Source organism: Carcharodon carcharias, chromosome 2 (genome assembly GCF_017639515.1).
Source record: "Carcharodon carcharias isolate sCarCar2 chromosome 2, sCarCar2.pri, whole genome shotgun sequence".
Lineage (NCBI taxonomy): Eukaryota > Metazoa > Chordata > Chondrichthyes > Lamniformes > Lamnidae > Carcharodon > Carcharodon carcharias.
The window spans coordinates 103678813-103694049 of NC_054468.1; the positions used below are offsets into that span (position 1 = coordinate 103678813).

Genomic DNA, 15237 nt, shown 5'->3' on the forward strand with positions numbered 1-15237 from the left:
ACTGAGTATTTAGGACAGTATCTCCTTCTCATCTTGTTTTCAATGGCGTGTTTCAGTAAGGCCTGGAATCCTATGGAGGCACCGTTAAATTGAAAAGTCAATTAAAATATCGCTCTGATTAACATATTTTAATCCCAAGTGGTTGTACAGAAGCTTGAGTTAAACATAGGAGTCAGTGGTTTGGATCTGGATTGCAACGTGCTCACAGTTTTCCTAGTTTTGTTGTAGGGTGTTGGATACCATTCAATGGGTCTTAATAAGTCTTCGTTGCCTTAAGTAGGTTAACTGTATGTGTTTATTAACTACAGGAACTATGTACCTATATACAGTAAAGTGTTCAAGCTAGGAGCTGTTTCCATGCTTGCTTGTGCACACAACTCTGTCCAACACTAGACTAACCCCTAAGTGCAGGTCATACGTTGTGTGAGCGATACTGTACTCGGTTCCACGTTAACCTTACACTACAGTTCATATCCAAAGCTACAAGCTGCTTTAGATTAAACTCCACCCAGGAAGTCAGGAAGTGAGTCAGTCGGTATCTTGTATAGAGTTGAGCTGATGTGAGGGAAGCAGGAATTTTGTTTACCCAGTCTCAGTCTTTATCTTATCCCCTTATTTTGAGTTCTGTAGCACTCATGAAAAGTGCTACATACAACTCGTGAAATACAAGTCCACAGAATCACAGTGCAGAAGAGGCCCTTCGGCCCATCGAGTCTGCACTGACCCATGAGAAACACCTGACCTACCTACCTAATTCCATTTAGCAGCACTTTCATTTAAAGTTATGTGTGTTTCTTTTATGCCTGTAATTCTAAAATACATTGAAATCAGATGTTCCATCACTGTTCTTTTGGTTATTAGTGAGAAAATTTTACAAGTTATTCAATATGCTGTTGCTAAATCTCTGTTCAATTGCTTTACAACATTGCTTTTCCTGTTGAGACCCCATCTTAATGCCTCAGACTCTGTGTTACCCTAGGGGCACGGTTAGCTTCAATTCCTGATTGTGTGTGTAAGTGTGTGTATCTGTGAGTGTGTATGCGTGTGGAGGGAGGTGAGGTGGGGGGTGCTTCAGATTCTTGAACCATAGAACACTACAGCACAGAAAACAGGCCATTTGGCCCTTCTAGTCTGTGCCGAAATATTATTCCGCTAGTCCCATTGACCTGCACCTAGTCCATTACCCCCAGACCTCTCCCATCCATGTATATATCCAATTTATTCTTAAAACTTAAGAGTGAGCCCACATTTACCACGTCAGATGGTAGCTCGTTCCACACTCTCACCACTCTCTGAGTGAAGAAGTTCCCCCTAATGTTCCCACTAAACCTTTCCCCTTTCACATTAAAGCCATGTCCTCTCATGTTTATCCCTCCTAATCTAAGAGGAAAGAGCCTACTCGCATTTACTCTGTCTATACCCCTCATAATTTTGTAAACTTCTATCAAATCTCCCCTCATTCTATCACACTTCAAGGAATAAAGTCCTAACCTATTTAATCTTTCCCTGTAACTCAACTCCTTAAGACCCGGCAACATCCTAGTAAATCTTCTCTGCACTCTCTCAATCCTACTGATATCCTTCCTGTAGTTAGGCGACCAGAACTGCACACAATTCTCCAAAGTTGGCCTCACCAATGTTCTATACAACCTCACCATAACATCCCAACTCAATATTTTGATTTATGAAGGCCAGTATGCCAAAAGCTTTCTTTACAACCTTGTCTACCTGTGCCGCCACTTTCAGGGAATTATGTATCTGAACTCCCAGATCCCTTTGTTCCTCTGCACTCCTCAGTGCCCTACCATTTACTGTGTATGTCCTACCTTGGTTTGACCTTCCCAAATGTAACACCTCACAGCTTTCCACATTAAATTCCATCTGCCATTTTCTGGACCATTTTTCCAATTGGTCCAGATCTCTCTGCAAGCTTTGAAAGCCTTCCTCGCTGTCCACAACACCTCCAATCTTAGTGTCATCAGCAAACTTGCTGATCCAATTCACCACATTATCATCCAAGTCATTGATATAGACAACAAACAACAATGGTCCCAGCACAGAGCCCTGAGGCACACCCTGAGGCCCTGAGTTACAGGGAAAGATTAAATAGGTTAGGACTTTATTCCTTGAAGTGTGATAGAATGAGGGGAGATTTGATAGAAGTTTACAAAATTATGAGGGGTATAGACAGAGTAAATGCGAGTAGGCTCTTTCCTCTTAGATTAGGAGGGATAAACATGAGACCTCCAATCTGAGAAGCAATCATCCACTACCACTGTCTGTCTTCTCCCACACAGCCAATTTCGAATCCAGTTTACAACCTCTCCATGGATACCATGTGTCTGAACCTTCTGAACTAACCTCCCATGTGGGACCTTGTCAAAGGCCTTACTAAAGTCCATGTAGACAACATCTACTTTCTTGGTAATCTCCTCGAAAAACTCTACAAGGTTCGTTAAACACTACCTTCCATGCACAAAGCCATGCTGACTATCCTTAATCAGCCCTTGGCTGTCCAAATAATTATATAACTGATCTCTCAGAACACCTTTCAATAATTTACCTACTACTGACATCAGGCTCACTGGCCTGTAATTACCTGGTTTACTTTTGGAGCCTTTTTTAAACAACGGAACAACATGAGTGGGGGAAACGGGTTAACTCCTGAGCTGGGGCTGGGGGCGTGGGTTATCTTCAGCTCCTGAGTGGGGGCAGGTTCATAGCTTCAGACTCTGGGCTAGGTGGGGGGTTATGACCTGACGGGTGGTGTTAGCTTTAGCTCCTGAGCAGGGTGGCGGTAGAAGTTCAGCATGGTGGGAATTGTTTAAATGACAGGGATTTTTAAAAAAGAATAGCAAACACAAACCTGTTCACAGGCTCTTTTATTGCAGCACAAATCAGGCCTCAATGTAGTCTGTCAGGCCACACCCGCAATTAGAGAAAAACATGAGATTTAAAGGGGTCTGTCTCATAGCTGTTAGCATTCAGTCTGAGCTCCATGGCAACCATTTCTGCCTTACAGCTGGTGGCCCCAAAATCTCATCTCGTGACCCCACTGGGGGTCACAGCCCATAGTTTGGGAAGCCCTGCCTTTCTTAGCTCTGTCTCTGTTCTGATGGTAGAGGATAGCCAATGCACCCAAATGTGTTTTCCTGGGATTACACAGATTTCTAATGGCTTTTGCAAGCAGTTCATCATCTTTAAAGTTTTGGAATTTTCAGTTAGTCACTGTTGATGATAGTGATTGACTCTGAATTAACCGCATCACTGGGGACAAAAGATATCAGACAGATCATTTCTGGTGGGGAGAAAAATTGTTCCTGTGTATTCTTTGGCTAACAACTGAGAAGTTGGAATATGGTTAATGCACAAACTTAAATATTTTTCCCTCTCTTATTCCCTTCTATTTTCAGATCTTCCTACACCATTCTATGTCCAGGAAGGTGAATAACAAATCTCCTGTAACCACTATTCTCTGTCAGGCACATAAGTCACAGAAGGAGGTCATTCAGCCCATCATGTCTATGCTGGTTCTTTGAATGTGCTGTCCAATTTAGTTCAACACTCCAAATTTTCCCTCATAACCCTGTTAATTAATCCGCTTGAAGTACATGTCCTGTTGTAGGGCTTTCCAAACTGTGGGCCGTTACCCCCAGTGGGGTCGCGAGACAAGATTTTAGGTTTGCGAGCTCCGAAGCAGAACTGGCTGCAATTGAGCTTGGACTGAATTCTAACAGCTGCGAAGCCCCTTTAGACCCTTGTGTTTCTCTAATGGTGGGCGTGGCCTAACAGATTCCAGCTGCAAAAAGAAAGCCTGTGAAAAGGTAGGTGTTTGCTGTTATCTAAATGAAAATCCCTACAGTTTAAACAATTCCCACTCTGCTGAACTTCTACCCTTCCTGCTGAGGAGCTGAAGTTAACCCCCACTGTCCCCCCCCACCCCAGTCCCCACTCAGGTGCTAATCACCCTCCCCCCTGCTCAGAATCCCCCACACTCAGGAAGCTAACCGCATCCCCAGAGTCATACCAAGTCTGAGGCATTAAAATGTAATCGCACTGAGAAAAAGTTTAGGAATCACTGACTTGATTCTCACAGACTGCATTAATACACAGGCCAGAATTTAACTCCCACTCGGCAGAATATTATGGTCCACTGAACTGAATGGAGGTTTAAATAGCTCGCCATATCCACTAGGTGGAGACACACTGCAGCAGGGCTGTAAAATCCTGGCCACAGAAAAGTGAACAGAAAGGGCAGACAAGTTGCAGATGGAATTTAATAGCAAAGTGTGAGGTGATGCATTTTGACAGAAGAGATAGGGAGAGACAATACAGACTTAATGGCACCATTCCAAAGAGGGTACAGGGATAGCGGGCCCTTGAGATCCATTTGCATAGATCATTGAAGGTGGCAGGACATATTGAGAGAGTTGTTAGAAAAGCATAGAGGCATTGAGTACAAATGCAGGGAGGTTATGCTGAGCCTTTATAAAGCTCTGGTAAGGATGTTAAGGTCCTTGAGATGGTGCAGACAGGATTTACCAGATTGGTTTTAGGGATAAGGGATTTTAGTTCAAGGTTGTGTTATGATTCTAGAGCAGATCCCCAAGTTTTTGGTAAGATCTGGTTAGGGACCAGTAACTTTTTGTTTAAAATAAACAAATATTGAGATTCAAGACATTCACTAAGAGAATAAAGCCATAAGAGTCCACAGGTTTTGAACAAACAAAATAAGCTTTACAAGGTCAGAAAGATGAAACAGTTTACAATATCTATCTTATACTCTAACATTCAGAGTTAATATGAGGTAAACATGAATTAACAGAAAAACTGTATTCAGACACACCACACTGCACGATAAATGGTGAATGCCACAAGACAGATCCCACAGATTTATCAGCAACCCACCCAGATGCTAGTAAACACTTGTGAGTCAACCAATGTCTTTGGAACTCTATCTCTCTCACGAGGGATTCCAGTCTTACTTTCAAAGATCTAGTCTCAGAATTCCCTCAAAGCTGCTTCAACTCACTCGGCCTCAACAATGGCATATCTTCCAAAGTTTCAGTCTCATCTCCCGAGGCTATGTTCCCCTGGATTCCTGAGTCTGCACTCCAGCCCTTAATTACTGGCTTAATGTCAGCTCTCCAGGGCTTACTCCTTGCCCTCTCTACCTGGAGCCTGCCAACTTAGCTCCTCAGATCTAACAACAGCACTTCAGCTGTGTGGAGCTAGCCACATTCTTTTCTGACTGCCCCTGACTAACTCTGCCTGACAACTAACTCACCCTTGAACTGCTCTTCATTGACCTGTGAACTGACCTTGGTGACCTATCAAAACTTTCTCAGAGGGTCCCACCCTTGTTATGAGGTGGGAACCAAGCATCGGAACATCCTTTACTTTAAACATTACAATCTCTACAGCTTATACAGCACACATAGTCACAAAAAAATGGATTTTATCCCGTTAGGTTGGAAGAAAGGAGACTGAGCGGATATTTAATAGAGCTGTACAAGATGATGGAAGGTTTAGATAGTGTACACAAGGAAGACTTGCTCCATTAGCTGACAAAGACCAAAAGACACATATTAAAGATTTTGGGCAAGAGTTGTAGGGGTGAATGCGAGGAAGAACATTTTTGCACAGCAACTGGTAATGACCTGAAACTGGTAAAGGAAGTGGAGATGATTAATGATTTCAAAAAGAAATACATTTGCAGGGCTTAGAGCAGGGGTTTGAACTGGCTGGATTGTTCTACAGAGAGCCATCATGGACTCAGTGGGCCAAAAATCTTCCTTCTGTGCCATAATGTCTCTATGACTTTACATTTATATATTTTCCCAGCTTTGATGAAAGGTTACAGACCTGAAATGTTAACTTCATTTTTTCTCTCCACAGACGCTGCCAGACCTTCAAATTATTTTGAGCCTTTTCTGGTCTTTTTCTGCTTTCAGTTAGGTATTTTTTGATTTTCTCTGTCCCTGTTCATAACTACTTTAAATCTTGTTCTATTACGATCACCTACCCAACTATTACCTAGTGCAAAAATTACTCCACTGTCCTCCTTCATTCTCCAGAACTAGATACAGCATTGCTTCCTTTCTTACCGAGTTAGAAACATGGAAGTTTATTACACATTTTAAGAATTTTTCACCATACTTGCTATTTACTCAGTTTTTTCCTATACCTGGATGATTAATGTCCCCAACTTTTACTGCTCTTTTATTTTTACATTTCTCTGGAATTTGCTGGTAGATTTGCTCCTCTTGATGCCTGCTGGTGTTGGGGCTGGAAAATCCCACCCAAGTCAAATGTGACTCTTCTTCAGAACTGAAGAAAATATGATAAGTTTTATGCCATACAAAGAGGAGGTGGGGGAAGGAAGAACAAAAGGGAAGGCCTGGGATAGTGTAGAGAAGGTGGGAGATATTAAATGGCAAAGATGTCATGAAACAAAAGGCAAAGAGAATGGGAATGTTTTTAGTAAAGAAACAATGTATTTGTCCAGAGCGAGTGTAAATGCCCAAATAACGTTCTGTCTGAAAGCAAAAAAAAAACAAAAACAAGACTCAGATCGGCATATGCCAAAAAATAGAATCAAAACGGAGAATAGAGTTCATTGTCTGAACTTGTTTAACTTGATGCTGACTCAAGAAAGCTGTAAAGTGCCTAATCGGAAGATGAGGTGCTGTTCTTCCAGCTTGCATTCAGCTGCACTAGAACACTGTAGCTGGCCAAGGACAAAAATGTGAGCATGAGAGCAAGATGCTAAATTGAAATAGCAAATAACCTGAAGCTCGGGGTCGTACTGACAGACTGAGCAAAGGTGTTCCACAAAGTGGTCACCTAGACTGCATTTGGTCCTCCCAGTATAGAGGAGCCACATAGTGAGCAGTGAATACAGTAGACTAAATTGAAAGAAGGACAAGTAAATCACTGCTACACCTGTTAGGAGTGTTTAGGTCCTTGGACAGTGAGGTGGGACGAAGTAAAGGGCCAGGTGTTACACCTCCTGTGATTGCATGGGTAGGTGCTGTGAGAAGTGGATGAGGTGTTGGGGGTGAAAGAGGAGTGGACCAGAGTGTCATGGAAGGTAGGGCCCCTTCAGAATGCTGACAGGTGAGGGGGATGAAGATGTATTTGATGGTGGAGTTTGGTAAAAGTGATGGAGGATAATCCTTTGAGTACGGAGGCTGGTGGGGTGGAAAGTGAGGACATGGGGAGCCCTATCGGGGAGGGAGGAGAAGGGTGACGGCGGATGTATGGGAAATGGGTCAGACACAGTTGAGGGCCCTGACAATCACAATGTGGGGGTGTGGGGGGGGGTCGGTGGGTGGAATCCCCGGTTCAGGAAAAAGGAAAGCATGTCGGAAGTGCCGTTGTGGAAGGTAGCATCATCAGAACAGACGTGATGGAGACAGAGGATCTGGGAGAATGGAAGGGAGTCCTTACAGGAAGCAGGGTGCAGGGGGGGCGGGGTGGGGGGGGGGGGGTGTAGTCAAGGTAACTGGGGAGTCAGTGAACTTGTACTTAATGTTAATAGGCAGCTTACCCTTGAAATGGAGGCAGAAAAGTTAAGAAAGGGAAATCAAGTTCAGAATGGACCATGAGAAGGAGAGAGAGGGGTGGAAATTGGAAGCAAAATTTTTCCAGTTCCTGACCAGAGTACAAACTGCCACTGATACAGTCATCGATGTGCTGGCAAAAGGGTTGTGGGAAGGGGTCTTTGTAGAACTGGAATAAGGAGTGTTCCAGATACCCCACAAAAAGACAGGCATAACTTTTATTTGAGGAAGTGAGACAAGTTTAAGGAGAAATTATTCAGTGAGAGAACAAGTTCAGCCAGAAGGAGGAAAGTGGTGGTGGATGGGGATTTTTTGGGCCTCTGTTCAAGGATGAAGTGGAGACCCCTCAGACCATCCTGGTGGGGGATGGAGGTGTAGAGGGATTGGACATCCATAGTGAAGAAGGGGCGGTTAAGGTTGGGAAATGGGGAATTGTTAAAGCGATGTACAATGTTTTTCAAATTAGTCCATTGTATTTGCTGCTCATAATGCAGTCTCTACACTGGGGAGGCCAAATGCAGACTGGGTGACCTCCAATCTGTCTGTAAGTGTGATCCCAACTTCAGGTTACTTGACATTTTAATTCATCTGCCCTCACACTCACATTTCTGTCCTTGACCTGCTGCAGTATTCAGTGAAGCTCAATGTACACATCATCTTTCAATTAGACATTTTGCAGCCTTCTAGACTCAACATTGAGGTCAACAATTTCAGAGATGAGAACTCTGTCCTCCATTTTGATTCTGACTTATTGTCATGTGCCGGTTTGAATCCTGTTTTTCATGTTGTTTTGCTTTTGGACAGAGCTGTTCACTATTCTGCCATTCACACTCACTCTGGACAAAGCTTTGTTTCTTTACTACAGCCATTACTACTCCCTTTGTTTTTTGATCCATGACATTGTTGTAAGTTAATCTGTCCCACCCTCTACCTTTTCCCAGACCTTCCCTTTTGTTCTTTCTCCCCTCCTCCTTTCTACAGCCTAAAACCCATCTGTAATGACTCGATGAAGCGGACAGATTTCAACAAGAAACGGATAAACTTTATTACAGAGGAGACTCTCATCAGGAAGCCCCACTCCCGATTGCCTGTATTTGGGGCTCATTGGTTGGAGACTCCCAGAACATCATGTAACCCCTGATAGGCAGCAGGAGAGGCTATACCTTCAGTTACTACATTTCCTCCCCATTTGTTTTTTACAATTTCAAGGAAATATCTGAATATCCAATAACATATACACATATACAACTTACGGTGATTAAAGATCAAGTCTCTGGGGTGTTCTCCTTATACAGCTAGAGCACATAGCTCTACCACTTGAGGTTCCTGAACTGGATTGACAGGATCTGGAATTGTAGCACGAGACACATCATTAGAAAGTGGCAGTTCTGGGTTTGGCAACTCCACAGAGACATCAGGCATGTCTATTTTAGATCAATCTATCATCTCAGGCATTGATGGTTCAATGTTAATAACAGGTGGAATAGTTGGTTGTTGGAATGTTTCTCTAGCACAAATATTATTTACATGCTTATGAACAATTCTATCTTCCACTTATATTTGGAAAGATAATGGACCAGACTCTGAGGCATTGGCCCCAGAAACCCAACAAGGTCCACTCCTGAAATTTTGCATGAATACCGGGTCACCTACACTGAAGCTTTGCTATGCATATCGTGGTTCAATTTTTAATTACTCTGACTGCTCTACCTTCTCCTCTAAATTTGGAAAAACCAAGCTTAACCGTGTACATAAATGGCACTTCATCAATAATTCAAATGGTGTTGAACCTGTAGTCCAATGTGATGTTGTACAATAACTGAGAAGAAAGTGGGAAAGCCAAGATTTTAGAATACCACCTGATAACTGTTTCATACCAGGCTTTATACAGCTTTCTTGGCTAAACCATTTGATGAGGGATAGTAAGGGGCTGTTTTAATATGTCTGATTCTATTCTGATTCATGAATTTCTGAAACTCTATGCTGGTAAAGGCTGTACCATTATCAGAAATGACAATATCAGGTAAGCTTTGTAATCCAAAACAGTGATACTGCTTCTAGATAATTGCAGTCAAGGTTGGCGATTTGACTTTGTATACATCCATCCATTTAGTACGTGCATCCAAAATTAACAAAAACATGGTACCCAAGAATGGTCCTTATGAAATTGATATGTAGTCTAACCCAGGGTCAGCCAGGTCACTGTTGTTGCTGACAGTGGAGACAGTGCTTGACCATGCTTTCAATGTCACTGTCAATGCCTGGACACCAGACAGAGCTTCACACAAGCATTTTCACCTTTGATATGCCTGGATGCGCACTGTGGAGCTCTGTTAAGAGTGGTTCTCTGACTTGTGATGGGATGACAACTCTTGATCCCCACAACAAAATTGCATCTTGACAGCTTAACTCTGTGTTTCTGGCATGGAATGGTCTCATCTCTTCAGATACAGGTGAATTTGACCATCCTTACAAAATGAAGTCTCTGACTTTCAACAATGTTGGATCTCTGTCCAATTTCTAATTTGCTTCACACACACAGGCGAAAGAATCCAAGAAATTCAGTAATAACACAACTTCTTATGGAACAGGGGCATGTACAATGCTATCTGGTGGCGGGAGATGATTGAGTGCGTCCACATTTGCGTGTAAGCCAGGATGGTTCATAAAAGTATACTCGTACGTAGATAATATCAGAGCCCAACATTGTATTCTTGCTGATGCTATTGGTGGAATGGCCTTATCCTCACTGAATAAACCCATTAATGGTTTATGGTCTGACACAATAGTGAAATGTCGTCCATGTAGGTACTGGTAGAATTTTTTCACCCTGATTTTTTCACACTTTCTTTTCTAGCTGGGAATAACCCTTGCTGGCTTTGGAGTGGGGTCTTGAGACATAGCCAATGGGTCTTTCTGATCCATTTTCCATTCTATGTGATAACATGGCTCCTACACCATAAGGAGAAGCATCACATGTTAATCCCAACTCTTTCGATGGGTCGTAGTTACCAATAAACACGATGAATGCAACAGTCTTTACTTTCACGAAGGATTCTTCCTGTTGTGAATTCCATGACCAATGGTGATTCTTTTTTAACAGGTGCACTTATGCCAACACAGTTGATAAGTTAGGCAAGAAATGGTTAGAGTAGTTGATCATAACCAGGAAGGACTTGAATTTGGTTATATAGGATGGTGAGGGTGCATCTTTTATTGCCAAAACATCTCTTCTACTGGATGCAACCCCATGCCGTCCACCCTGTGACCCAGGTAAGTAACTTCTGGTGCTTGAAATGTGCATTTTTTCTTCTTTAACTGTATGCCGGCTTCCATGAACCTTCTTAGCACTTCCACCCTGTGATCAGAACATCATCTAGGTATACTGCCACTTGGGGGAGTCCTTGCAAAACACTCTCCATTGTTCTCTGAAAGATAGCGTATGCAGGCGATACTCCAAAGGGTAGGCGAGTGTAATGATGAAGACCCTCATGTGTGTTAATAGTCACATATCCTTTAGACATGCTCTCCAGTTCTAGTTGTTGGTAGGTGTGGCTCATATCCAATTTTTCACAGGACATGCCTCCAGCCAACTGTGCATATAAGTCGTCTGTCCTTGGAACGTGGTACTTGTCTAGTTTGGCTGCCTTGTTTACAGTTAATTTATGGTCCCCACAAATGCGTATGGTTTGGTCAGTCTTAACCACTGGGACTATGGATGCTGCCGATTCTGAGAATTGGACAGGTTGGATGATGCCCAGCTTTTCTAATCGGCACAATTCTGCATCCACCTTCTCCTTCAAAGCATGAGGCACAGGCCTGGCCTTAAAGAAACGTGGCATTGTCTGAGGATCCACATACACCTTGGCCTTTTAACTTCCCTATTTCGTCCTGAAATATCCTGTCATATTTCCTTAGCAGCTCAGGAACTGCTCTTGTTTTCAGGTGCAATATCTCAGACCAGTAAAGCTTGATCTTCTGTACCCAGTCTCAGATTAAAAGACTGGGTCCTTCTCCTTTCACTATTATCACAGGCAGCTGGGCTGTCTGTTTCCTGTAAGACACTGATACTGTGGTGATGCCCTTTACCTGAATAAATTCTCCAGTCTTTAATTTAGTGTTGCCCGCTCCAGATTATTAGCTGTTTACCTTCAATAAGGTATTTGAAAGTGTGCTCTCCCACCACAGTAGTTGAGGCTCCCGGATCCACCTCCATTATTAGTGGCTTCTCATTAACTTGAATTGTGACAGTGATAGGTTCGGTTTATGCAGCGGTTATGTTGTACAGGGAATAAATGTCAGTGTTAGCATCTTCAGGTTCTGCTGTATTTTTTAATTCAATCATGTTGGTTTGCTGCTTTATGGGCTGTTTTGATTTTGCCCTGCATTGTCTTACTACCTGACCTTTCTTATGGCAGTAATGGCGTTCTACTTCCTTAAATTTACAGGTGGCCAGTCCATGATCATCTCCATATCTATAACAACTTAATCTTGGAGTCACTGCTGAAGCGTTTCTACTAGAACTTTTCATGTTTCTAACAGTAGACATTGCCTCTCGCTTCAATGCTCTGGGTCTGGTTTTCGTGCCACGACCGGCAATAGGTTCCCACCCAACATGTTGTATGTGTTGTAAAGCCTGCGAGTCTCACCCAGCGCTTTCCTTGGCGAGGGAGATTTCTCGGGCACGCTTCAATTCAATGTCGACTTTGGCGAGTTTTCAGCGCTGTGTCATTGTCCTTAGCTCCATAAACTAATTGGTCCTGCAGCGTATCATTTTATACGTCCCAGAAGTCGCAGTGTTCTGTCAACTGCTTCAGCTTCATGACATAGGTTGTGATGGACTCTCATAGGGCCCTAACTCTGGAATTAAATTTAAAATGCTGCATTGTTACAGTTGGCTTCGGCTGGAAAGACGTTTTTACTAATTCATTGAAGGGTTTAGAAGTGGATGTGCTCGGGACTGTGAGGTTGCGAATGAGGTTGTATGTTTTACTGCCACATAAATTAAAAGGACTGCTTCCTGCTTTTCCTTCACGGTAATTTAGTTTGCTACAATATAAAATCTGAAGCGCTCTTCATACTGGCTCCAGTCTTCCATAGTCTCATCATAAGGATTGATTCTGCTGAAGAGTGGCATGACTGGTGAGTAGTCTTTTCTTTTTCTTAAGATTCAATGTACTCACAGTAACAAGGTGAGTTGCAGTGTCAGAGCTATTTTACCCTCATCGCCAAATCGTCAACTCGATGGAGTGTGCAGGTTTCAACAAGAAACAGGTAAACTTTATTACAAAGCGCTTCAGGTGCTATATGCTTGATCAGGCCCCTCGTCAGGAAGCCCTGCCCCCCAGATTACCCTTGCTTAGGGCTCCCAAAACATCACATGACCCCTGAAAGACAAGACTATACTGTCAGTTACTCAGCCATTACATTTCGACCTTCCTTCAATTCTGAAGAAGAGTCATATTCACCCTGAAATGTTAATTTTGTTTCTTTCTCCACAGATGCTGCCAGATCTGCTGAGTATTTCCTGCACTTTCTATTTTTATTTCAGCACTGAGTGAATGCTGCATTGTTGGAGGTGCTGTATTTTGCTGTATTCTGTCTGTGTGCTTGGGTAAATGTCAAAGGGCGCATGGCATGATTTTGAAGAAGAATAGGGGTGTTCTCCCCTGTGCCCTGGCCAATATTTATCCCTCAATCAACATCACAAAAACAAATTATCTGGTCATTATCACATTGCTGTTTGTGGGAGCTTGCTGTGTCAAGTTGGCTGCTGTGTTTCCTACATTACAACAGTAACTACCCGTCCAAAGTATTTCACTGGCTGTACTGTGCTTTGAGATGTCATTGGTCATGGGAGGTGTTATATGAATGCAAATTTTTCTTTTTCTCTGTGCTACAGCCCAGCAGATAGTACAATTTCTATGTCTGCTGCTTGTCACAGAAAACTAAAAACACCTTTTATCCCTGAGCCGATTTGTAATTTTGTTGTCTCCCATTGTCGGTGTATATGCAGTGAGCAGTCACAACATGAGGCAACAGGTGGAACAATTCAATTGAGGGAGTGCAGATAATGTACCATGTTTCCTTGAGCCTCTCCTTTCAAAATGATGCACATCACTGTCATTTTGGACTTTGATCAAGTTAGAATGAAGTGATTAAGCTTCAGGTAAGCAGAATGCAATGACAGGAAGTTACAGGATTTGAACTTGAAATCTTTATTATTTGAGGCTGTTAAACACTTGGATCTTGATCTCAAACCCCCTGTGCACAGGAGTCACACTCAGCCTGATGAAGCTGAATCGAATGCTGAACAGCTTTTAGCAGCCATGCTACACTTCTCACTTGGTTTAGGATGGATTATGTTGTTGCCTGTTTGGAACTGATACAATAAACTATTGTTTTCAGACAAGTCTGCCTGTGAAGGAGCAATGAAATTGTTCAGCGGGAGGTTGTGCTCCTGCACAACTGCTTGCAACTGGAGTGCTAAAATCCACCCCCTGTTTCTGCATCAATCGTAAGACCAAAGAAAAAATGTAAAAATTGAGTAATAAAACCTGTGGAAATAAATGATTTGTTTCTCTTGCAGGAAATGCAAGTTATCCCAACACAGACACCTGTCAGCCAGTGAACCAGACACACAGCCTCAAACACTGTACCAAATCGGACATACAATTCAATATGATGAGCAGCATGTGGGCAATAATTGTCATTGCTCAGTTAATAGTGGGCATTGGAACAGTTCCTATTCAACCCTTTGGCATTTCATATGTGGATGACTTTGCTGAGCCATCTAACTCTCCACTCTATATAGGTGAGTTTCAAAATGCATTATCCTGAAAATTTAAAATAGAAAAGCACATTAATCCTCAGTACAACCATATTATTTGCCTTGTAACCTAACGCCCCTTGTGCCAAGTTGATCAATACTTGCATCATCTCTTTTGTGTGCTCAAAATCAATTCAATATGCTCAATTAAAGGATTGCAATACCTACACAAGTTTACAAAAACACAAACACCCTTATCACAAACCTACATCTCTCCTCCCTGAAGAGCTGTCCCTGATCTGAAACATTGGGATTTATAAGCTCTCTTGCTTGTTTTATTTAATCAGAGACGCATATAATATGCTATTGAGAGCCTAACTGGCTGCCACCATCTTCTCCTTATGATCTGCATGCCCTAAAATAATGAGAGAGGATATACAAGTGTATTCTCATCACAAACATTTCCTTCATTAACTGTAAGGAGACACTGGGTTGCCTTAGTGTCATCAAATGAAAAGAAGCTCACTGTAAAACATGAGAAGTTATAAAATGGTTGCATTAATTGCCTTTTCCTGTTATATATTAATGACCTCGACCTTGCTGTGTGGGGCACAATATCAAAATTGCATATGATATGAAACTTGGAAACATTGTGAACTCTGATGGGGATAGTGTAGAACTTCAAAAGGACATAGACAAGTTAGAGGAGTGGGCGGACACGTGGCAGATGATGTTCAATGCAGAGATCCTCATACTCTATTTGCCAGTCTTATTTTCTTCTTCACCTTCCCTTGCAACCTGATTGACCTGATTTTCACTTGAATAACTCAAACAATATGCATCATACATCCTCCTTTCTTGTTTCATAATAATTTCTACCTTCGACATTATTCAGTTCTTTGT

General features: G+C 42.4%; 1 protein-coding gene across 6 annotated transcripts in view; it reads left to right on the forward strand.

Moving 5' to 3' along the window:
- slco2a1 (solute carrier organic anion transporter family, member 2A1) overlaps window positions 1–15237 on the forward strand; it is a 344648-nt gene that overhangs the window by 176810 nt on the left and 152601 nt on the right. For 2 of the 6 annotated variants that reach the window (XM_041216217.1, XM_041216234.1), the window contains 2 exons: window positions 5899–5958; window positions 14155–14379. The exons of 1 other annotated variant lie outside the window; for it this stretch is intronic. In XM_041216217.1, coding sequence (XP_041072151.1) covers window positions 5899–5958; window positions 14155–14379 — 285 coding nt within the window. Of the gene's footprint in view, window positions 1–3419; window positions 3444–5898; window positions 5959–14154; window positions 14380–15237 lie in introns of those variants that run through there. 3 more of the 6 variants (XM_041216224.1, XM_041216243.1, XM_041216261.1) reach the window with 2 other exon arrangements.